Source organism: Tupaia chinensis, unplaced genomic scaffold, assembly GCF_000334495.1.
Source record: "Tupaia chinensis unplaced genomic scaffold, TupChi_1.0 Scaffold143913_1, whole genome shotgun sequence".
NCBI classification, from domain to species: Eukaryota; Metazoa; Chordata; class Mammalia; order Scandentia; family Tupaiidae; genus Tupaia; species Tupaia belangeri.
This window is the reverse complement of record NW_006203764.1, coordinates 839730-863694: the sequence shown is the minus strand read 5'-3', so window position 1 is coordinate 863694 and position 23965 is coordinate 839730. Positions and strand designations below refer to the sequence as shown.

General features: G+C 53.9%; 1 protein-coding gene and 1 non-coding gene across 4 annotated transcripts in view; both read right to left on the bottom strand.

Annotated features, from left to right (window-relative positions):
* The window catches only part of SYNE3 (spectrin repeat containing nuclear envelope family member 3), a 110833-nt gene that overhangs the window by 4873 nt on the left and 81995 nt on the right, over nucleotides 1–23965 (bottom strand). For all 3 annotated transcript variants that reach the window (XM_006165369.2, XM_006165370.3, XM_027767077.1), the window contains exons 9-17: nucleotides 23329–23511; nucleotides 21062–21205; nucleotides 20105–20239; nucleotides 15475–15645; nucleotides 15216–15388; nucleotides 14733–14862; nucleotides 13802–13963; nucleotides 8706–8855; nucleotides 6792–6830 (exon numbers count right to left, since the gene is read on the bottom strand). In XM_006165369.2, coding sequence (XP_006165431.1) covers nucleotides 6792–6830; nucleotides 8706–8855; nucleotides 13802–13963; nucleotides 14733–14862; nucleotides 15216–15388; nucleotides 15475–15645; nucleotides 20105–20239; nucleotides 21062–21205; nucleotides 23329–23511 — 1287 coding nt within the window. The remainder of the gene's footprint in view (nucleotides 1–6791; nucleotides 6831–8705; nucleotides 8856–13801; nucleotides 13964–14732; nucleotides 14863–15215; nucleotides 15389–15474; nucleotides 15646–20104; nucleotides 20240–21061; nucleotides 21206–23328; nucleotides 23512–23965) is intronic.
* Nucleotides 10006–10198, bottom strand: LOC114005495 (U2 spliceosomal RNA). The gene has a single exon (XR_003547343.1). It is a non-coding gene; the product is annotated as a U2 spliceosomal RNA (small nuclear RNA).

Here is a 23965-nt window from a genome sequence, read left to right as displayed (position 1 = left end):
GATGGTCATGGGGTGGTGATGGTCATGGTGGTGGAGATGGTCATGGTGATAGAGATGGTCATAGGGTGGTGATGGTCATGGTGGTGGAGATGGTCATGGGGTGGTGATGGTCATGGTGGTGGAGATGGCAACAGTGGTGAGGATGATGGCGATCACAGTGACAGTGGTGATATTGGCGACAGTGGCAGTGATGATAGTGGTGACAATGGTGGTGGTGACAGTGGTGATGATGATGGCACTGATGGTGGTGATGGCAATAAATAAATATTGCTAAAAGCAAGTGTTTCAAGAGGTTCTGGTCCATCTCTACCTCTCCTAGCTAAGTCATCTCACCACTCTCCTGCCCCAGCTGTCCTCTCCAGATGATACCTCTTGACCCTATGTCTCCAGTGTCAACTACTTTCACTCATCAATGCCATAGACACTGAATTTTGCGAAAACAGTCTGCTGTCTGCACACAATGGGGAAGGACTCTTGGCTGCATTTGTGTCAACAGTAACTTCAGGGGTGAGGGACGGTGATGTGTGTAGGCATCTGACTGAGCTGGCTCTTCCCACGGTTGCTGGGCCAGGGCAGGTCTGGCGGCATGTGCTCTGGCCCACCTGCTCAGTGTTGGGCTGCCTGCTGTGGGGCCCTGACTTGACTCCTTGACATTCCGTGTTGACTTTGCCTGGTTTTGAACCTGACCCATCCAACCCATGGCAGGTGGGAGGAAGCGGGGAACAAGATGACTGCAGCCTGCTGTCCCCTCCGTAGCTGGGTTCACCCCACAGCAACCCCCCTGTGGTTGGTGCTGCTATCCACGTGGGGAGTCTGTCTTTTCCCACAGCTCTTCTGACCCCAGAGTAAACCCTTGTCTCACTGAGGCGAGGGCTTGTGCCTTGGCCCCTGAGGCTCTGAGAAGACATCAGTGAAGGTCCCACATGTGTCTGCGTTTGCAAGGGTCGACAAGGGGTGGTCCTCTGCATCACCTGCCCAGGGACTGCTCACCTAGAGTTCACATCTTCACTTGGAGGGCCCTGAATTCAAAAGTGCTCTTTAAATAAGAGACACACTTTAATGTGATTCTCAAATGCTTAGAACACCAACACACACACACAAAGAGGTCACTAAGGAAACTGACCACCTTGGCTCTTCCTGGTTCCAAGAGCTTCTTTGTGCCTCAGTTTCCCCACAGGAAGTACTAGCTGTTTTCTCTTCAATTAGAACTGTCCAAAGAGAGAAGGGGCTTCCTCAGGACGTGCTAAGCTCCCTCTCCAGTAAAGTACGGAAGTAAGGGGCCGATGAGCACCTGCTGGGGGCCAGGAGATACCGTCCAGAGGAGCTAGGTGCTCTGTAGACTCACGCCCAGACCCCCCACTTCTCCTTCCTCATCTGAGTTCCGTCCGTGACCAGGCTCTGAGCCCAGGGCTAGAGCCCCAGTCACTGAAGGTCGAGGAGGACTCAGGCACCCAGTTTGGAAAGCTGGTGGCCACAGGGAACAAACAAGGCCAGCTGTAGAAGCGCTGAGTACGAGGGCCATGGGAGCCCAGGCAGACGTCTAGCAGGGACTGGAGCCGGAACGAGACCCTGGATGGAGAGGGGTAGGAGGAGGAGCAACCCGAGGCGGTGAATAAAGCCCGGGAAGTGGAGGGAATTGCCAGAGAGAGCAGCACTGGGCGGGAGGAGGGTCCTGGAGAGCCAGCAGCTCTATCAGAGGGGAACGAGTGCTGCATCTCCAGTGCCTCTAAGCAGCACTGCTAACTAATTATAAAGTACACGATGGCCACATCATGACCTCCGTCTAGGGTGGAGTGGCAACACCACCGATAGCCGGTATCTCCCAACAAGTTGCACAGGGAGACCACAGAGCATGCCTGCGGCCTTCCTGCAGAAACCCAGAACCAAGTCCAATCATGAGGAAGCACCGGGGACTCGAGCTACCTGCAGACACTCCGGGCTGTACTTCAAAGGCTCGAGGTCAAGGAAAATGAAGAACAAGTGTGGTTCCCGGGTAGGAGACACTTAAGAGATGTGGGCACTGAATGTAAAGTGTGGTCCTGGATAGGATCCTGGGCAGAGAAGAACAATCTAGAAGACAGTAGGTGGCAGCCACACGATGGGACATCATTTGGTGGGTGAAAGCCAAGACGTAGGGGCCAGCAGGTGGCGTAGTGGTCAAGGCTCTGCCATGTCTGACCACATTTCAAGTCCTGGCCCTGGAGGAGGCTTGAAAATCATGCTGGGCGTGTATGCACGCATGCCCAAAACCCAAGGAGGAGCATGGTAGAGAAGGGATTGCGTTGTGACCATCCTCCCTGGTGGACTGACCTCCCACTTTGTCTCTCTCAGTGAGCATATGTGCCCTGTGGCAAAAACTTAAAAAATAAAATAAGAAAAAAAGAAGAAAGAAAGAAAGAAAAGAAGAGCTGTCAAGGTACAGGAAGACAAGGAGGAACTAGAACGCGGGCAGGTCAGTAAAGGAGCCACCCCGCCAGGCTACATATGTGTGCGCCCAGCCTGTGTCCACCCAGGACGAGGCAGAACTGTGGAGACATGTAAAGGTCACTGGTTGCCAGGGGCCAGGGAGTCTAGAGGGATGAACCCTGGAGCACAGGCATTTCCAGGGCAAGCCAAGCCTTTGTGTGTGAGGCTGGAATGGTGGATACAGGTCGCTGTGCCTTGTTCAAACCCATCAACTGTGCCCCTCCGAGCTACGCCCCACGTGAGCTGCGGGCTCTAGTTAACAAGTATCGATGTGGGCCCATCAGTTGGGACAAACATACCACACGCAGGCCAGATGTTAATAAACAGGAAATGAGCCTCAGATGGAGGGGAGGTGGTCATGGGAACACTGCACGCTTTGCTCAGTTCTCCATGAACCTAGACCTGCTCAAAACATAAAGTCTGTTCGTTGAAAGACCACTGAGACAGCTTAAAAGTTTAAACATGATGTAGAGATTAAATAATAGGATTTTAGGACAAGCAGATGGTGTAGTGGTTATGGCACTGGGCTCCCACATGGCTGACCATGGTTTGAGTCCTGGACCTGGTGGCTTGAAAATCATGCCAGGTACATGTGTGTGCGTGCCCAAGATCCCAGGAGGAAGATGGAGGAGGAGGGATTGCAATGTGGCCATCCCCTCCCAGGGAGTGATTTCTCACTTTCTGTCTCAATGTGTCTCTCTCTTTCTCTCTTTCTCTCTCTCTCTGGTGAGTGCATGCACTCTAAGGCAAAAATCTCACACACACAAAAAAAGTAAAAAAAAAATTATAATGGCATTTGATCATTATTATGTTTTATCAAGACAGATATAGAAAACTGAAAAGGGGACCAGCAGGTGGCATGGTGGTTAAGTTGCTAGGTTCCCACAGGGCTGACTATGGTTTGAGTCCCAGACCAAGTGGTTTGCTTTCTCACTTTTTCTCTCTTTCTCTTTGTCTCTCTGGTAAGCATGCATGCCCTGTAGCAAATTTAAAATATTATTATTATTATAAATAAAATTAAATAATTAAAAACAAAAGAAAACTGAAAGGGATCAGAGAAGCTCCAGGAGGAGCTGGGAAGAGCCAGGGCAGCTGGAGGGGCGTGGCCTCAACCCAGCAATGTCAGGAGGGCAGCAGAGACACACCCACTGGGCTCAGTGTAGACAGAGCTGCTGGGCTGCATTTCAGAGGAGTCGGGGAGGGAGGTGGGCTGAGAAATAGAAGGGTGAATAAAAAAAAAAAAAACAGCAAATGTAGATGACACCCTTCTGGATTTCAGTAGTTAAAAGTTTCCAAAACTTGACGTCCAAAGTGTTAGCACTTAGTTCATTAATTGGCATTGACCAGCTCCCTCTATTTCTCTGTCTCCCTCTCTCATGGAGGAAACTTTTTAAAAAAAGGAATATGGCAAGTAAGTAAAATGCTCCCCTCAGGACAGTCCACATTTGGATTTATAGCCTAAGAACCCGCAACGCATGGACATGCAGGTGTCTGCTCTCGGCTCCTGCACGTTGGCCCTGCCCTAGACAGCCTGGGCAAACGGGGCACTCACTCATCTGCTCCTCGAATGCCAGTGGGCCTCAGGGAGGGTGCCCACTTCCCTGGGCCGGTGCAGGGACAGAGCAGACTCAGCCCAGCTGCAGCTCGAGAAACCATTATGTGCCGTGTGTCTAGTGCAGCGGGCGAGCACACCCGGCGGCAGGCGCTGGCAAGTGTGTGGGCAGCTGCGAATTTAATAAATCTTAATTATCCTGTTTATACAAACAAGCAAGCTGGAGCCATTGACGTAGCAGGAGCTTTCAAGGATTTGGGGCACAGAGATGGAAAAGCGTGCAGAGAACAACTGCTCATAAATAATTAGCTTTGGAACAGGTTTTCTCTCTTCCTTTTGAGCTAAAAATACCATGTGGAATGCTTTTAGATTGGCAAGATTATCAGCTCTGAAGACAGCACCATGTCTACCTGTCAGGCAGGTATGCACATGCCTGTACATATGTGCACCTGCATGCCTAGCCACATATGCACATGTGGACACCTGGCCAGTGAAAATAACAGGAGGACCAATCAAAGAAGAATGTCGTTCTTGGAGATTAGGCACTGTCTGCAAGACCCCAGCCTCCTCGCTTACAGGACAGTTGGCACCTATCCTGGGTTGGCTGTCCCGACAGGAGTTCAGGGGACACTCCTCCTATTCCTTGGAAGACGGTGGTCCAGTGACTCACCCAAGGTGACACACACTAAGGAGGGGACTGGGTTTGGACCCAGACTGCAAGGCAGTGGTTCTCCGAGCGTGGGTCCAGGCCCACTGCATCAGCCACATCTGGGGACCTGCTAGAAATGCAGACCCTGGACCACCCTCAACCTCACAGATCAGGAGGGCCCAGCAGCTGGGCTGTAGCCTGCCGTTCTGTAAGTGAGCCAGAGGTGGCCTCTGCCCTTCGGTTTCCAGGGAGCTGACACCTTCACAGCAAGCTGAGTCCCATTAGTGCAAAAGCCAACTGGCACAGAAGCCAGAATTTTACACACTCGGTCGTTTTAAACAAGGTCTGAGCGAGTAGCTTGGCCGTTTAGCGTCTTCCTGCTTTGTGTGCCCCACAAAATGGCACCTGACATCAGCTAGCCACCGGGCAAATGAACCTCAGGGCTGTGACAACCCCAGGCAGCCGCCAGCTCTGGCACGCTCTAACCTGGAGACCCCTGCTGGCTCCCATCACTGGAGCCCTCGCCCCCTCTCTAGCCAGGACCCGCAAGGGCAGGCCGTTGCTCTTTCGTTCACGGCTGTATCCCCACTGCCTAAAACAGAGCTCGGCTCAGTGTGCGCTCGGCAAATACCAGAGAAATGAATGAATGAATACACGAGGGAAGGGCAGGGCCCAGCAGGTGGCGCAGTGGTTATGTCACTGGACTCCTGCATTGTCCACCACAGCCCGAGTCCCCAACCCAGTGACTTGGACACGTGTGTGTGCCCAAGATCCCAGGAGGAGAATGGGGCAGAAGGGATTATGGTGTGGCCATCTCCCAGGGGGGCGATTCCTCACTTTCCTTCTCACTGTCTCTGTCTCTCTCTCCCCAGCGAGCCCACAAGACAAAAACCTCTATAGGAAAAAAAAAAAAGAAGTTGGCAAATGCACACCACAGTGGTGACATGCTGCAGTGCCACTGCCCACGGTCGTCACAGGCTCTGCTATCGGCCGGCCAGGTGTCACCGACTCACAAACACTTAGTGAGCACTTAGTATGTGCCGCTGCCAAGGCCTGTCCAAGGGGACCCAGACATGGCTCCTGCAAGGACTCTGGCCTGGAGGATGCAAAGATGGGGGTCCCAACCAGTGGGGGGCTCGAAGTACAGGAGCTAGAGGCAGCCTGGACACCTGGCCCTGAGACCCCCACCCTCAGGAGCCACCAGGGCTCTGTGGGCACCTGCGGTCTCCTGGCACTCCTCCCTACGCCCCGAGGAGGCTGTCGTTATTCTGAACCTGGGCCCAAGACTTAGGCGTCGAGGTGCACTGCTTCTACACACGACCGCTCACACGATCGTCAATGCTCATCATGGAGCTGGCGAGACCTGTTCCACGTTACAGGTGGGGAAAGCGAGCCCTGGGAGGCGAAGCCACTGGCTTGAGGCCACAGAGCTGGTTGGGGCTGAGCCCAAGCACCATCTTGGTGTGTGACTGCCCTGCCCAGTCCACCGGCCGCCCACTCCCCCATGGACGCCCGACACGCCGCCAGTGGAAAGCAGGAGGAAACCCCCCAGGGACTGACAGCTCCTGAGAGACACAGGCTCATGTGCTCAGAGGCCACTGCTTGGCAGGAAAACAAAGGTGTTCCCTTGGAAAGACACCAAGCTCTATTTGGCTTTTCCAGAAGTGAGGGGACCTTCCCCAGAAAGCCTTCTCAAGGCACAGAGACTGTGGACTTCGGAGTCCGAGGCCAGAGCCCCAGGGAGCTGCAGCGTCACCAACCCAGTCCTGCAATGCTGCCACGTCTGCGCCTCCGCCTAGAGTTCAGCCAGCGAGGCCTGCTGGTGTCGGAGGCCCTCCCGGCGACTTGGCGCGGCCAGTGTGCAGCATCCAGGGTAATGACAATTACTTACTGTTACTATGGTTGTCATCACTGCTGTGCTTACTGGCTCGGCCTGCGAGTGCTGCGGGAGCAGCCCTGAGCACTGCCCAGCGCGGCCCAGAGCCCAGTCCCCATAAATGCCCCTGAGACCTCGTGGAACCTTCCAGAAAGCCCCGGAGTCCCACCCCAACAACAGTCCCAGACCCACCAACCCTCCAGGCTCCCTGCCCTCCAGCCGAGGGGAGCAGATGGCAGACACTGTACCTTTTGGAATCCAGCCGACTCCCCAGGAGAATTCTGTGTCTGTTATTTTAGGGAAGAGAGGAAAAGGGGGAGAAGTAAGTTGAGTGAGTGAAACTTAAATCCCAACAGAGCCTGTAATGGAATATTCATTTTGTCAAGGGAGTGTTTCCTTAAAACGCTGGTCATCTGGACAGCCAGGGCCGCAGGTGATTCGATTTAATGAGCTTTTTAACACACTTCGGGCCCAGGTGGGATACTGTCTGGAAGGTCTTGGCCAAGGCTGGTGGAGCCAGGAGCCACAGCTTAGGCTGGGGAGACACCTAGTGGCCAGCATGGCTGTTGCGTGGCCAGGAAAACGAGCGCCCAAGCTTGGCGCCTGGGGCTGAGGACAGAACGGGCTCTTGGACCTAGGAAACTTAACCTCTATGCCTCAGCTTCCTCATTAGTTCTTAAGGAATAAAAACAGTGCCTCCTTTACTGGGTTATCATGGAGACACGGCATTTAGTAAGGGTACCAGTAGGAATTGATTTCCAAGACCCCGCTCGGACTCCGAATCCCGCAGCTGCTCAAGGTCCCTTACATAAAATGGCTTAGAATTTGCATATAAACTGCACGTCTCCTTCTGTACATGTCAGATCATTCCGAGATTACTCACAAACAGTCTTAGCATCAAGGGAAAAGTATGCATGGGGACTTCAAAAAGTTCGAGGAAAATGGAGTTCTAGTATGAGTTTATTTGGGTGCAAAACATTTTTGAAAGCCGTGCATAGTTTATTTATTTATTATTATTATTATTATTTTTTTGGAGAGTTTTTTGCTATAGGGCGCGTGAGCTCGCCAGACAGACAGAGAGAGACAGAGAGATAGAAAGAGAGAAATCACCCCCCAGGGGGGATGGTCACGCCGCAATCCCTTCTCCTCCATTCTCCTCTTGGGATCTTGGGCACGCACGCACACGCGCCCGGCATGAGTTTAAGCCACAAGGTCCGGGACTCGAACCACAGTAGACTACATGGGAGTCCAGTGACATAGCCATTACGCTAACTGCTGGTCCCGCATAGTTTATTCATAATATACATTTTAATTTTTTTTCCTTCTCATTTGCCAGAGGGTATATGTGCTCACTGAGGAGAGACACAGAGAGAAAGTGAGAAAGCACCCCCCATGGGAGATGGTCACTCCACAATCCCTTCTCCTCCACTTCTCCTATTGGGGTTTGAGGCTTGCATGCGTATGCACTTGGTGTGTTTTTCAGGCGCCGAGTCTGGGACTCAAACCACACAGTCAGCCATGTGGGCTTTAGCTGCTCTAACCACATGCCACCAGCTGGCCCCATAATACACATCCTCAATGAACTCGCCAAGACCGCTGGTTTCAATACTTAACCAGCATCTCCTTTTTATCACGATGGCATAGCTGGGCTGCATCTGCGATGGGCTGAGGTTGTGGATGTGAAGCCCGTGGCTATGGAGAGCTGGCTACATTATTATTAGTTCAGCGATGATTATTATTACTACTATTTTGTGTGGGGACACACGGGGTTCAGGAAGGGGAGATGCTTGCTCACAGCCACTAACAAGCATGTGGAGGAGCGGGGCAAGACCAGGCTCCTGACGCCAGTCCAGTGCCGCCCTGTGTCACACTTGCCACATGAGGCGTGTCCGTGCTGCCTGTGCCACTGTCCAGCCGTGTGACCGTGAGCAAGTATCTGGGCTTCTCGGAGTCGCAGCGCCCCCTCTGGAGACTGGCGGTATTGCTAACCACAGGGCCTCTCTAAAGATGGCCTGGGAGAGCACACATGCTCTGGGCTTGGTAGGCAGCAAGTGCTTGGAGTCATAGGTCTCCCCGTCCCCTCTCCAAGTGTCACCTCAGCCTATGGCATGCATGGGACAGAGTGGGTCTGGGTCTGGGACCTGCACGTCCCCAGCACCTACCAGCAGGACTCTGGCGTCCCCAAGCTTGGACTTGTACAGCATCCACTGGTAACGCAGATCTTCCTGCTCCTCGGAGGCCTCCCTCGCTGGTCTGAGGTGAAGGAGGCGCTCGAAGAGATGCTGACCTTCTGGGACCCGAGCCTCCAGCGCCTGTGGGGAAGAGGCCGTGTCACAGTAAAGCCGGCAAAAGACCCAGACAGCCCCACCTGGCCGGTAAGGACAGGCCAATCGAATCTCACCTGACAGGGAAGAGAGCAGGGAGGAGGCAGACAGAACCCTCAAAGTGAGACTCCGACCCGTGCACACCCAAGCCGAGGCTGGCAATTGGTCTCTGCAGTGTTACAGAACGGCCTCCTACAGGGGAGGGCAGTAGGACCCCGGGCCTCCACCATCACTCCAGCCTGACGGTGGAGGACCGAGTCCTCCAGAGGGCTTCACGGAAGAGTTACCGACACATGCCAGATGGTGGTGTCATGGCAAAAACACATGGAAGGGTTCTAGGCTTGTATCCAGAGACCTCCCTGAGCATACCAGGGGTGTGTGCCCGTGAGCCAGGCTGGTTTAGGCTGGGCTGGATCATGGTGTCCGAACCTGTTGGGGGTGCTGTCTCTCTCCTCTCTCTCTCTCTCTCTCTCTCATGGAGAAAGTAAATAAATGATATATTTTAAAAAAGAGTTACCAGGGCCAGCAGGAGGCATGGTGGTTAAGGTGCTGGACTCCTACATGGCTGAGCATCGTTCAAATTTTGGACGTGATGGCTTGCTTTCTCACTTTCCTTTTCTCTCTCTCTCTCTGCTCAAATAAAGATAATAGTAATTAAATTAAGAATTCTTTTAAATAGAATTATTTATTATTATTACTACTATTATTATTATTACTATTTTATTTTGACCAGAGGAAGACAGAAGGGAAGAGAGGGAAAATGAGAAAGCAAGTCATCAGGTCCAGGATTTGAACCGCAGTCGGCCATGTGGGAGTCCAGCGCCTTAACCACCATGTCACAAACTCCAATATATAATTCATTCTTTCTTTCTTTCTTTCTTTCTTTCTTTCTTTCTTTCTTTCTTTCTTTCTTTCTTTAGAGAGGTTTTTGCTATAGGGCATGTGCACTCCTCCATTCTCCTCTCAGGATCTTGGGCACGCATACACATGTGCCCAAAGTAAGTTTAAGCCACCAGCTCCGGGACTTGAACCACAGTCGACTACATGGGAATCCAGCAACATAGCCATTACGCCAACTGCTGGTCCCAGCTTTTGGCGACTGTTTACGACTGTCTTTTCATGAGTTAATTTCCCCAGGCAGGGGAGCACCATTCCCAGAAGTACTGCAATGCCAGGTCGATGCATGGAGTGGACAGAGCAACCTCCTGTTCCATTTTCCTGCCTCGAAAATCCGTTTACTATATTGTCCTCAGATAGAGGGTGTATCGGATATTAAACCGATAAGAACAGACACTACACTTGATCTTAGCCAAAAAGAGAGAGACAGAGGGAAAGTGAGAAAGCAAGCCACCAGGTCTGAGACTCGAACCGGCCATGTGGGAATGTCCAGGCCTTAACCACCACGCCACCTGGTGGCTCAGAACATGTCCTTCTCTCGGCAATTTTAAGCTTGGCAGAGTAGTGTCGGGATCAGGTGGATTTTTCTATCAGAATGCAGTGCTGTGTTCCCCTAGGGTGGCACCTTTCATCCTCAGGACTCCTGAGAGGTCGCGTGATGTGGGTCTGGGAGGAGGAGGGCTCCGTGCAATGTGGGATGGTTCCTTAGCTTCTCAGGGCCCACTAGAGTGGACAGGGACTGTCGGAGAGTAAAGGCGTTTAAGCCAAGAACGGAAGGTCACTCCTGACGGGGCTGGAGTTGGTGGAGGGGGAATTGAGAGGGGCACCCCAGTATGACCCAGAGACGGGGCAGGGAAGCCTGCCTGGCTGTGGTCATCTAGACCAAACCTCTCACTGAGGACAGACCACTAAAAATATCTTAAAGACATCAAAGGGCCAAGAAAGAACAAGGTACTTCAGTCCAAAGCACGAGAAAGACTGCGAAGCCAGTCTGCCCTGGAGCACTCGCCACCTGGAAGAAACAGCTGTGAACGGCTCTGTGCTCTTGGCAGCCTCGCAGGGTTGAGAAGCCAAGGATCAAAGTATGAGCCCCAAAGCGGTGGAGACACTGCTCAACTCTCCCCCCGAGTGAGGCTCCTAAACGCTTCACTCCCGGAACAAGGGTGAAGCGGAAAGAAACCTGGACCCTGTGTGCACCCGCAGCCCAACTCCAAGTCATTTCAGTGGGCCGAGGAGTCTCCAGCTTCGACCTTGACTGCAGCGCCCCCAGAATGATAAAGCCCGCAGTTCCCTGGCAGTAGCAAACATAATCCTCTTTGGAGAAAGATTACTCTGAACCTCAATTGCTCATATATGTTTTATCAAACACCTTGTCTAGCACACAATCAAAACAGCCCCAGCACAGAAACAAGACACCCAAACAAGAAGGGGCAGAAGTCCTGAGCACACGGGAACACTCTAAATTTTTTTAAATAAAATTTTTTTGAGAGGTTTTCGCTATAGGGCATGTGTGCTCGCCAGAAAGACAGAGAGAGACAGAGAGACAGAAAGCAAGAAATCACCCCCAGGGAGGATGGCTACACCACAATCCTTCTCCTCCATTCTCCCCTTGGGATCTTGGGCACGCATGCACACGTTCTTGGCATGAGTTTAAGCTACCGGGTCCAGGACTCGAACTGCAGTTGTCTACATGGGAGGCGAGTGACATAGCCATTACGCCAACTGCTGGTCCCTACTCTAAAACTCTTGAGTTCTTGAAATTATTAGCTACACCCAGTGAAACAGCTATGGAAACTGTGTTTGAAGAATGAAAAAACAAGCTTAAAAATTATAGCAAGGATCTCGGGCTCTGGAAAGAGACACAGCAAATTATTAAGAGAACCAAGTAGAAATTCTAGAACAGAGGGGCCAGGCAGTGGCCCAGTGGTATGTGACGAGACCCACATGGAAAGGGCTGCGTTTCATGCCCCGGGTGCTCTCGAGCGTGCCAGGAATGTGTGCGCATGCCTGTGATCTGGGCCGCTGAGGCTGAGTGTGGATCGTACTCTAAAGACCCCACTGAGTGTGACTGTCTCCCTCTTTCTCATGCAAAAATAAATGAACTTCAGAAAGAAAAAAAGAGGGGGACCAGCAGATGGCATAATGGTGACATTGCTGGGCTCCCACATGGCCAACGTCAGTTTGAGTTCCAGATCCAGCAGCTTAAAACTCATGCCGGGCACGTGTACATGTGTGCCCAAAATCTCAAGAGGAGAATGGAGGAGAAGGGGTTGCGCCGTAATCATCTCCCCTCCCGGGGGGTGATTTCTCGCTTTGTGTGTCCTTCTTTCTGCCTCTCTCTGTCTCTCCGGCAAGTGCACGCACCCTATAGCAAAAATCTCTTAAAAAAAAAAAAAAAAGAGGGCCAGCAGGTAGGATGGTGGTTAGGGTGCTGAATCCCACATGGTCAACTCAGCAGTTCAAGTCTTGGACCCAACAGCTTGAGGGACATACCGGGCGTGAGTGCATGCATACCCCAAATCCCAATTAGAATGGAGGGGAGAGGACTGTAGCATGGCCATCTCCCTCAACAGTGATCTCTCACTTTCCTTCTCTCTCTGTCTCTCTCTGGTGGGCACACGTGGCCAGTAGCAGAAATCTAAAAGGAAAAGGGGGGAAAAAACAGACATTCTAGAACTGATAAGTACAATAATAAAAGCTAAGAAGCAACAGACTTGCGAAACAGCAGAGGAGACACCCCTGAAGGAAAGATCGGTAAACCGGAAGATGGGTCAAAACCCAAAACTACCCAGAATGCACCACGAAGAGACAAAAGGATGAAAAATAAGAGGATAAGAGACATAAAGCACACATTGAGAAGGGACGCTACACGTCTAAACGACATCGCAGAAGGAGAGAAGAAAGGGGACAAACTAGAGGCACTATTTTAAGAGGTAATGTTAGAAAAATTTCCAGAAAGAACCTAGACCACAGATTCAGGAGTGTGAATGAATCCCAAGCAGGATAGATAAAAATAAGTCCAAATCCTGACCTATCATATTGAAACTGCAGGAAAAACAAGGAGGAGAAGAGGGAGCTGGTTGGGAAAGGCCTTGTGCAAAAACTGACCTCTACACTGAAAGGTTTCCATGAGCAGGAGGACAAGGTCACACCTCTGAACCCAGAGGGTCATTTCAGCTGAGACCACCTGGGAGGCTATTGTCAAAACCAAGATCAAATTCAGACAGCAAGAGTAAGGATATGTCATCAAGGAGGGTTTGATGACTGACTAGGTGTGGAGCAAAAAGAATAGTGTGTGAGGCTGACTGCAAAACCAGCTGCGACTCCCTCACCGCCACCCCCAGGCTATGCCCATGCCCTTTGATAATCGATCTTACGGTCCCTCCCATGAAGCGGTGGAGTCTGTTTCCCTCCCTCGAGTCTGGCTGCCTGTGGCTTGCACTGTCTAACAGAGCACAGGGGAATACTGGGCCAGCTCCTGGTCTGGGCCTCACAGGCTTCACCTGCTTCTCTTGCTCTCTTAGACCTGCCTCTGCTATAAGAAGCCCACACTGTCCCACAGGAGGACAAGAAATGTGTGGTCACATCGTTCTCATCCAAGCACTCTCATCCCTAATAGCCTGCCAAGCCCCAGAAGCAGAGTTCCAGCTGACCTGCCCCTGACAGCAGACAGATAAGGGAGCCCAGCCAACACTAGAAGCTGAGTCAGCCTCAACTGCCCAGCTTCAGAATCGTGACTTAAAGTATAATTGTGGTTTTATGCCACCAGGTGTTGACGCTGTTTGTTACACAGCAATAGCTAACTGATACAGGAGACTAGTGTTTACTGGTGATATTATCCAAGTTGGGAAATATAGAAACAGACTGGTGAATGAATGAATGAATATGTGAACAGAAAGAAAAATTAAGCCATTATTTATACCCAAGTGAGAACACCTAACAAACTACATACTGATTCTTTTTTAAAAACTCCCTGGTAGCAAACACATCTATAGATGCATACCCTTTGGGCGAGGGGCCTTCGCTTGGGAACAAACCTGCAGCTCCCGTTGGCTGGTCCTCACATCCTTGGCTGTGGCAGTTCTCGTTGCCATGAGTCTAACCAGCTTGGAATTTTCTGCCTGCAACCACTGCTCAAAGTTCCTCAGGAGCTGAGAGAAATCTTCACGGCTGCCTTCCTCTTCCCAGAGCACATTCACCTGCAGGAATCACATGAGCAAGGCATCAGAGCTGAAAAGCCCAGTGGCCACCTGTCCTGGCGATTCCACTTGAGGGAGAGGGACAGAGACAAGGACATCGGATGCCCAAAAGGTGATGAGAGAAGCAGGGGCGAGGGGGTGGGGATTGATAGACAAATCCCTACTCTGCCTGGCCACATGTAGGGTCCAACAGCACTCTCTGCTGTCACCTCCTTGGTCCTCTAGTAGAAGCCACCATCGCCCTTCATCAGGATGGCTATAGGGCGGTCAGCCTTCCATGACTCTCATCCCCCTCCGTGCTTCATGGGCAGAGTCATCAGCCTCAAATGCAAGTCCGTTCAGTAAGCTCTTGCCTACTCACTGCAGGGCTTCTCGCCCCTCCCCAGCATGGCCTGAGAGCCTCAGGTTCTAGCTTGTCCTGCCTCCATGGCCCCGCTGCCCTGACCATCCTCTCTGAGCCTGACCCACAGGCAAGATGTGGCTGCTCGCTTGTGCTCTCTCCCGCCGAGGTGCTCCTCCCTGCAGGGCCACTGCTAGTTCAGAGAGGTGATACCTGTCTGGCCAGGAGATGTCCCAACCGTCCCTGGTGGCCTGGCTCTGAGTCCCAGGGACAGTGGGCGCATGTCGAGGGGCAGGTTCAAGCAAGGGGGATGGTGGCCAAGTCCTCAGAGCTGAGCGTGTGGCCAGGTGGGGAAGGGCTGGGCTAGACCCCCGTCCTCCCACTCACCTCGGGATCCGGCCCTTCTCTTGAAGCCTGCTAGACACTCACCCCACGCCGCTGCCTGGGGAGGGGGTCCTTGGGGTCGATAAGAAACCCAGACTTCGGGATGTTGTTGGTGAACACCATTTTCTTCCCTGAATCCACCTCCATCCTCTGCAGCTGCCAGTCCCTGACGAGGCTGAGAAGACAAAGGCAGCCCAGTCAACGGGGACGTGGCGAGGACACGCCCGTCATAGGAGAAGTGGCAGCCTGGGCTTCAAGGGCAGGAGGCGCTTCTAATTTTCACTTCTGGTCATGAGCCAGTGCCCATCATTGGGTCTGTGGGCACATTCCCGAGGCACACGCGTGCCAGTTCCCCAGCGTGACCCACAGTACCCTCACGAAGGTGCACTGACGCAGACGAGGAGACTGAGGCTGAAGCCAGAGTGGAAGGTAGCCAACTCCCAAGGGGGGAACCGTCCCTGCCCCTCCCATCTCTGCTAGAACTGCCAGTTGGGCCAAAGCGTGGAGCTGCTGGGGGGAGGCTCTGACCTCAGTAGGCCGTCTGCCTGCAGCCTCAGGGCCTGCCACGACTCTGCCAGCTCCCTCAGCTCCTCCTGGACCTCGGCGGCTCCCTCGGGAGATGACTTCTCTATCACCAGCTGGCCATGCGCACTGACCAGGGGCAGCTGGGCCTCCTTCTCCAGGAACTCGGCCACCAGCCTCTGAAGGACAGACGGACATGCGCAGTGAGCCAGGAGCCGGGTGGGGGTGCTGCTGTGGGGCTGCAGGGAGGGGATGAGCATCTTACCTCAACCTCGGCCTCCCGGCACCCGGCGTCCAGCAGGTCCTGCAGGCCCACGTCCCCCTGCTGGGACTCCAGCCTCTGTGCGACCACGGCCATCCACTGCTGCAGCTCCAGCAGCTCATGTCGGAAGGTGTGGTGCTCCCGCACGCTCTGCTGACGCCAGGCCAGGAGATCCTGCAGCACAGCAGGGGCCAGGGCGCCCTGAGCACCGGCCCAGGCAAAGCCAGCACCACCCCCGCCCTGCAGGACCCCAGACCCGCCCGGCCACAGAGGTCCCTGCCCAGGCACGAGGACCTCACCCCAGGAAGGTCAACAATGGCCTAAAATGTCTGCAATCCCGACTTACTGTCACAGAAAATACCAGGCCTAGGTGAGGGTGGGACCCCAGAGTTAGTCCCCCAAACACGCCGTGAGTTGGCATAGCCACCATGGGTCACGGCTATGGTGACTCCCCAAAATTCGTGTGTGATTTTGTTGAGAAGATGAAGGGGGTGAAAATGTCATCTGATGATGGAGTAGACACGTGAGGCCTTTACGGGGATGTCAGGGCGAAGGGCGTCGGGGCAGCCCAGAGACTGAGTCCTGGTGAGCCTCGGGGGAAAGCGAGGCCATTGGGTGGGAAGAGGTTAAGGCCCTGCATTCGCATATGGTTGAGGCCTGGACGTGGTGACTTGAACCCCACAGGACGCGAGTGCCTACGGGCCCAGATCCTGAGAGGAGAATGGAGGAGAAGGGATTGTGGGTGGCCATCCCCTAGGGGGTGATTTCTTGCTTTCTGTCTCTGTCTCTCTGGTGAATGCACATATAGCAAAAATCTCTTAAAGGAAAAGTGAGGGAAGGAGACAGCCAGCCACAGGGGGACACAGTGCTCTGCCCTGTCCGTGATACGAAGCCTCGGGACTCTGCACAATCCCCACCAGACGTGGCCTCTGGGTTTGAGACCTCCACCTGGAGCTGAATAGGTGCTGGCTTATAAACGGCCCAGGTGCAGGTGTTTTCTGCCGCCCGTGACGACAACGGTCGTAGCTACTAAAAGCAAACACGGGTACGTCTTACGGCCCAGTGGCGCACTCCTGGGGGGCCTGCGGGCCAGGAGGTTGGTACTGCTCTGTGTCTGAGTGGGGTACCGGCAGCACAGGTGCATCTATAGTAAAAGTTCGTTTAGCTGCACGCCGAGAAGTCCACTTCTCTGCATGTGATTACGCTGCAATACGAAGGCTTTGCAAACGCCCTTTCTTCCTCCTTCACAGGTTTCTGTTTCCTGGGCTGATCTTGCTCGGGTCTCTGAGGCTGGGGGCTGGTGCTACCATCTCCAGAGCAGGTGGACACTGCACCCAAGGGGTAGCCATTCTCCCTCCTCCTGGTCACCCAGCCTGGGACCCTCTGAGCTCCTCCCTGTCAGACCCCCAGGGCCTCCCTCCCTGTTCCAGTGGTGCTCCTCGGGACCTCAGGGTCCTCGGGACTCCACGCTGAGCCACCCCAGCCCTGCCTTCTTGTTTTCCACACACTGGCTGAGTCCACGGATGCCGGGCCATTCCTCGGCTGGGGCCACAGAGGGTGTGCTGCATCTGTTCTTGATGAGCCGTCAACGTTGGCCTCAAAGTTACCTAACATTCCACTCTCTGGGGCCAGCAGACGGCATGGAGGTTAAGGTGGCTGGATCCCACATGACTGACTTCGCAGTTCAAGTCCTCGATCCAGTGCTTGAAAACCACACCGGACATGTGTGCATTTAAGCCCAAACTCCCAACAGGGGGATGGAGGAGAAGGGATTGTGGTGTGGCCATCCCCCCGGGGGGTGATTTCTTACTTCCCCTCTCTCTGTCTCTCTCTGGTGAGCACATGCACCCTATAGCAAAACTAAATAAATAAAAACTCCACTCTGAGTTCTCATCCCACTGCTCCCTCCTGGTACATCCAGTATGGGACCAAACACCTTTGGTGACTCCCTATTGCATGGTGCTGTGATCTCCAGCATGAGTGTGTCCCCCAGGGGCACGCGAAGACCACTAGGCCGTGCAGAAGGGCAACTGGGACTTACTAGACTTAATGAGCATAGAGAACTAAAATAACAGGGGTGGGGGCTGCCTTCTCTTTAAAGACGTATGAGAGAGGTGGGACACCCCCACCCCAGCCCCACTAATGCCCAGTTAATGCGCATTGTCTGGCTGTAGGTGTTAAAGCTGACTTTTGTGGCTTTTTGGGGGCTTCTTTGGGTTCCTGAAGTGTGGGGACAGCATCCCCTATTTGTCTACTCCCCCACTTCGCCCTTGAAACCACCAGTTCATTAATAAACGTACCCAGAGCTACGTACCATTAAGTCCCACAGGCCCCTATAATGGTGCCATGTTTGCTAGAAACTCATTTGGGGGAGATCCTTTGTTGCTATGGCAATGAGGGGGACATGGCAGACAGTGAGAGCGCTGAGTAGGCACTCTGCCCAAGGAGGAGAGTATGAACGCAGAGCTGCCCACGGCCCGCACACTTCTCATATCCCACTAATAGCTGCAGCAGAAGCACCTGCTGCTCACGGCCTGCGCTCACTCCCGCTCACACCCAGACGCACAGGCTGCAGCTTTGACGGCCACGCTGACTCCTCCAGGAACGCACCTGCTGGTCAGCCCGTGGAGGACTGCCCTTCGGTTCAGTCAGAACTGTCCTCGGGCTCGCTTGCTTCTCTGGAAACCACACCACCAGAGGCACTGCAGGCGATACCGCCTGGTGCAGTCACAGAGGGGTGTGTTCTGACCTCCGATGCCCTCAGGGTGGCCATCTGGGGTACAGCTGGCCTGTGGACAAGGCTAGGGTTGGGGCACTGGCCCCTCGCCCAGTCAAAAGTTACATGTAACTTCTGACTTCCCTGAAAACTTTACTGCTCACAGCCTTCTGTGACCTGGAGGTCTTACTGACAACAGTCAGTAACACGTACTCTGTATGTTAGACATGCTTTGTTTTTGGTTTTTTGGTTTGTTTTGTTTTTTTTTTTAGGTTTTTGTCATAGGACATGTGTACTCGCCAGAGAGACAGTGAGAGGGAAAGTGAGAAATCACTCCCTGGGGGATGGCCACATTGCAATCCCTCCTCCTCCATTATCCTCTCAGGATTTTGGGCATGTGCATGCACACACGCCCAGCGTGAGTCTCAAGCTGCCGGGTCCAGGACTCGAACTATGGTAAGCCATACAGGAATCCAGCACCTTAACCACTACACCACCTGCTGACCCCATGCTATATATATTATGTACTGTATTCTTGCAATAAAGGAAGCTAGGAGAAAATTAAGAAAATCACGGGCCAGCCGGTTTTGTGGTGGTTGGGAAGACTGGACCCCACATGGCTGACTGCATGGTTCAAGTCCTGAACCTGGAGTCTTGAAAAACAGACCAGGTGTGTGCGAGTGCATGCCCAAAATCCCTACAAGAGGGAGAGACAGAGATAGGGGGGAATGACTGTGGCAAGTCCATTTTCAAGGAGGTGCTTTGTCTCTCTCTTTTTCTCTCCTTGTCTTTCTCCAGAGAGCACATGTGCCCTCTGGCAAAATAAAAAACAAAAACAAAGGAGAAAACAGAAAAAGTATAAGAAAAAATGCATTTATAGTATTTATTGAGAATAATTCACATATTTAAAAAATTCCCTTAGGGCTGGCAGATGGCATGGTGATTAAGGCACTGGACTCCCACGTGACCAACCATGTGATTGAGTCCCAAGCCTGGAGGCTTGCTTCTTCACTTTCACTTTCCGATCTCTCTCTCTCTCTCCGGTCAAATTTAAAAATAATAATAATAGGGGACCAGCAGTTGGCGTAATAGGTATATCACTGGACTCCCATGTAGTCGACTGCGGTTCAAGTCCTGGCTTAAACTCACGCCGGGTGCATGTGCATGCATGCCCAAAAGGAGAATGGAGGAGAAGGGATTGCGGCATGGCCATCCCCCCCCCGAGGGGGGCGGTAATTCTCGCTTTCTGTCTCTTTGTCTCTCTGTCTCTCTTGGTCATTCTGGCAAGTGCACACGTCCTCCAGCAAAAATCTCACAAAAAATAATAAATAAATGAAAGTAAACAATTTTTTTAAATTCCCCTATACATGGACACGCACAGTTCAAACCTTTGCTGTTCAAGGGTCCACTGGCCATATTGAAGGGCCAATTTTGAAGGAGCCTCTGGTCCCCTTTCCATGGTTCCAAGGGGAATCCATCCTGTGTGTGTAGATACCAGAAAAATCCCAGGTGGCCACTAGATGGCGCTGCAGGTGAACACTCCAGTTGCTGGGCCTGCCCACCCCTTGGTCCTGGCACAGTGGCCTGTGCTTCCTTACCCCAGGATGGGACTGCGCATTTACCCGTGGGCTGGCTGACTGCCCACCTACCAACTAGAACGTGACCCCAGAACGTGGGGCCTTGGCTGTCCAGCTCGCCTCCCTCCTCAGGCCCTGCACCCTGCCTGGCACACAGGAGGCACCAGTACGGGTCTGCAGCCTGAGTGGAGGCGGAAGGGAAGGAGGAGGAGAAGGATGTCTCTTAGGCAGGAAGGGATGAAGGAAGGGATGAAGGAAGGAAAGAGGGAGAGGGGCCAGAGTGTGGGATTCCAGGGGCCTGCTCTCTGCCCGGCAGGTGGGTCCTCCCACCAGCTCTTACCTCCAGAGACCTCTGCAAGGCCTGGTAGTCAGACGAGAGCTGGTCCACTTTGTGCTGGTGGTTGGGATTCCCCTGGACTAGAGGCCGCACAGCCTCCAGCTGTGCCCCCAGGTCCAGCCCCTCTTCCTGCAGCTCCTGCAGGACAGAAAGGAAGGGATCTTCCCTGCGCCTCCATCAGGCTCGGAGGCTCTGAGTGGAAGAGCCGGGAGTGGGGATCCCCAGGGTGGCAGCCTGTCCCACACCAGTGTCTACACCACACGGCCAGTCTGACGGGCTCACTGTCAGGGCTGGTGAGGTTTTGAACATCAGACGAAAGATCTGCGACACCATGAAAACAAACTAGAGACCCGGCAGCCCCCTAGGCACAGGACATCTGGACTCTTCTTTGCCGACGCCTCTTGATAGGAAGAATCGCTTCCCAATTTTATTTGTAAAGCCTCAAATGCACCATTGTTACTGTCTTTCAGAGAAAAACCGAATGCACGTATGAGCTGTGTTTGGGTTTCAAGAAGACCATTTTTATATCACATGCCTTTTAAAAACCAGCAAGCTTCTTACCCGGCCGGCGGTTGTCAGTGGTCAGCCTATTTACAGTCTACACGTGTTTTTAAAACATTTTTCACAATCCCCAGATAGGTTTGTGCAACCAAAGGCCTCTGGACTCATTGGGAATGCTTAGCAAAACAACTTTAAAAAACAAATCCTAACGTTGGACTTTGGAATCATTTGGACAGGGTCAGGAATTGGCAGTGAGGAGGTGCTCGGGGCCCTGCCAAGGTCAGGAGCCATCGGGTAAGGCAGCCGAGAGTGTGAGGGGGTGAAAGGTCCCGTCAAGTAAGGCTCTGTCCCTGGCTCTGGCAATCGCAGCTTTGCAGGCTGCCACAGAGGAGGGCAGCTGCCCTGGGAGCAGCCGAGCACGCTGCGAGTGACCTGGGCCCTGATGACCCTTCCCCTTACCTGCAGCCTCGAGAGCTGGGCCTGCTTTCCAGGCAGGTCTCGCTGAAGTGCATACTCGGCTCGAAGGCGGACTTGCAGGTCCAGGAGCTTCGCCTGCAATGGCTCGAAGGCAGCTCCGAAGTCCTTGTGCTGAGCGAGCAAGCTCTGTAGGGACAGGGGGCGGTTCGCAGGCCCAGCGCTTTCCTCACAGCTCCCTGTGGGAAGGCCTGACAGTGCGACCAAGGGCACCTTCTCTTGGCCAGCTCAGGCCCACTTAGGTGCCACCTCCTCCAAGAAGCCTCCCCTGAGCCCTGATGGGGTACAGATGCCTCTCTCCTGAGTCACCTGCAGTGCCTCTGCAGAAACCTTCAGTTTGACGATGGCTTTTCCCCCCACATTTCACGTTTTGGAATTTGATGTCTGGAGGTACAGAGGCCTAGTGGACAGTGACAGGACCGTGGTAACCGCACGGTGGGGGCCACGCTCTCATGAATACATGAGAGTGATGCCTCCCGAGGCCCCCTGAGCCCCCGTCCTTGTGAGCCGGGGTTAGCTGTCAAGAGCTGGTTGCTGTAAACGAGAGAGCTGCCTACGGCTCACGATGCATGTGCCTCCACCCTCTGCTCCTGCCGGCCCCTAGTGGACAGTGACAGGACCGTGGTAACCGCACGGTGGGGGCCACGCTCTCATGAATACATGAGAGTGATGCCTCCCGAGGCCCCCTGAGCCCCCGTCCTTGTGAGCCGGGGTTAGCTGTCAAGAGCTGGTTGCTGTAAACGAGAGAGCTGCCTACGGCTCACGATGCATGTGCCTCCACCCTCTGCTCCTGCCGGCCATGGTGGAGGCCGCCCTGGGGGCAAGACTGCACCTCCAGACTCCCACAGCCAGAACGGCGAGCCCACACACCCCACTTCTTCAGAAACATCCGGCCTCGGGTACTTCTGCTAGCCATGACGTCACAGGCACCGACCACCTCGAAACACACCCCACTTCTTCAGAAACATCCGGCCTCGGGTACTTCTGCTAGCCATGAAGTCACAGACCAAGACACCCTAGAACAGGGGCCGGCACACTGCAGCCCCCACGCCAGGTGCTGCCAGATGCTGGCTTTGTAAATAAAGTTTTATTGGAACCCAGCCACACCCACTCTTACTCACCACCACTGTGGCACTGTGAGGGCCAAGGCGCTGCAGCAGAGCCCGCCTGGCCTCACACAGCGCCGGCTTGCCCACCCTGCCCTGGAGTGGCCCTGGGGTATCTCCAGTTCATCTCCACCTGGGCCGTGAGCTGCAGAGGCCGAGGCCGAGGCTTCCCTTCCCCAACCTCCCAGCTCTCAGAAGCCTGCCGGGCCCTGCTGATGGGGACAGCAGAGCACAGGAGGGCGAAGCATGGCCTTGGCATGGGTCGATCCTGACTCTGTGCCCACGGCCGGGAGCCACCTACTGGACCCTCCAGTCGCAGTTTCCTCATCCATAAAACAGGGCGATAACAGGGACCGCTTCACAGGGTCGTCACTCGGATGAGACAAGACCACAGAGGTGAGGCTCTTAGCAAGTGCCTGGCCAGTCAGGGTCCCACGGATCTTGGCCACCATGGTCATCGTTATCTGATGCCAGTGATCGCTACGTGGGAGGACGAGCTGTCTGCAGCTTACTGGTCAGACTGCGTCTCCGGTCAGTCCCTTAGCAGGGTGTCCTGGCACTAGCAGCTCCCGGCTCTGAGGCGGCTCGCAGTGTACAAGTGACGTCCCTGCATTTTTGTATTTGAATTCCCCCACCCAGCTCTCTGCAAGGACTGGGCTGGATTCGATTTGACTGTACAGGTATGGCTGGGGTCTGGCTGGGGGCTGACAGGGAGCCAGGGATCAAGCCTGAATCGTACTCAGCCAGCGTGGTGGCACAGTCCATAGCAATCTGAACTGCAGTGCAGGAAGCCACATGGCTGACCGTGGGTTCGGATCCCCTAGTCGGCCTGAAAACACTCTGGGCACATGCGTGCCCAAGCTCCTGACAAACTAGAGGGCTGAGAAAGGGGGTCACGGCGAGATGAGACCCTGTTGAGGGTGCTTCTCTCCTCCCCCACCCCAACTTCTCTCTAGTAGGCGTGCAGGTATTCTCTATCGGGCATGAAAAGAAATACTTTAAAAAAGAATCCTACTCAGTTTATAGATAAGGAACCTGAGGCTGGGGGTTGGAGGGATCCGCCCAAGGCCACACTGGCAGAGCGAGGTTAGAACCCAGGGCTGTCCGCTCCTGCGACCCGGCTGGAGCAGACACTGCGATGCCCACCTGCAGCTTGCTCTTCCTCTGCAGAAGACTGTTATGCAGCAGGTCCCGCTCCCTGGTGGAACTGGCCACCTGCTCCAGGAGGGCTGTGGCTCTCTCCTGGCCGTAGATACTGGTCAGCAGGTCCTTCTTCAGCTGCAGCATCGTCAGCTGCTCCTTCAGGCGGGAGCTTTCCGCCAGGCCTGCCTGGGGGAGACAAGGCCTCTCAGCCGCAGTGCAATGGGGCAGCGTGGGGCTCAGACCTGAGGGTGTGCTGACAGACACCGCCACTCACCCCACAGCTGTTGCTCTTTCTCACCAAACCACTGGCATTGCATTTGGGCACCAGGGCACTAACTCAGCCCCAGGGTTTTGATATCATTAGTACAAGCCAGTTGTGGCAAGCCCATCAGTCTCAGCCACTGATTGGTCCAGAGATGCCTGACCAATGAGCTGTAAGGCAGGAATTTTTTTTTTTAGAGGTTTTTGCTATAGGGCGCGTGCGCTCGCCAGATAGACAGAGAGAGACAGAGAGACAGAAAGTGAGAAATCACCCCCCAGGGGGAATGGTCACGCCACAATCCCTTCTCCTCCATTCTCCTCTCGGGATCCTGGGCACGCACGCACACGCACCCGGTGTGAGTTTAAGCCACCGGGTCCG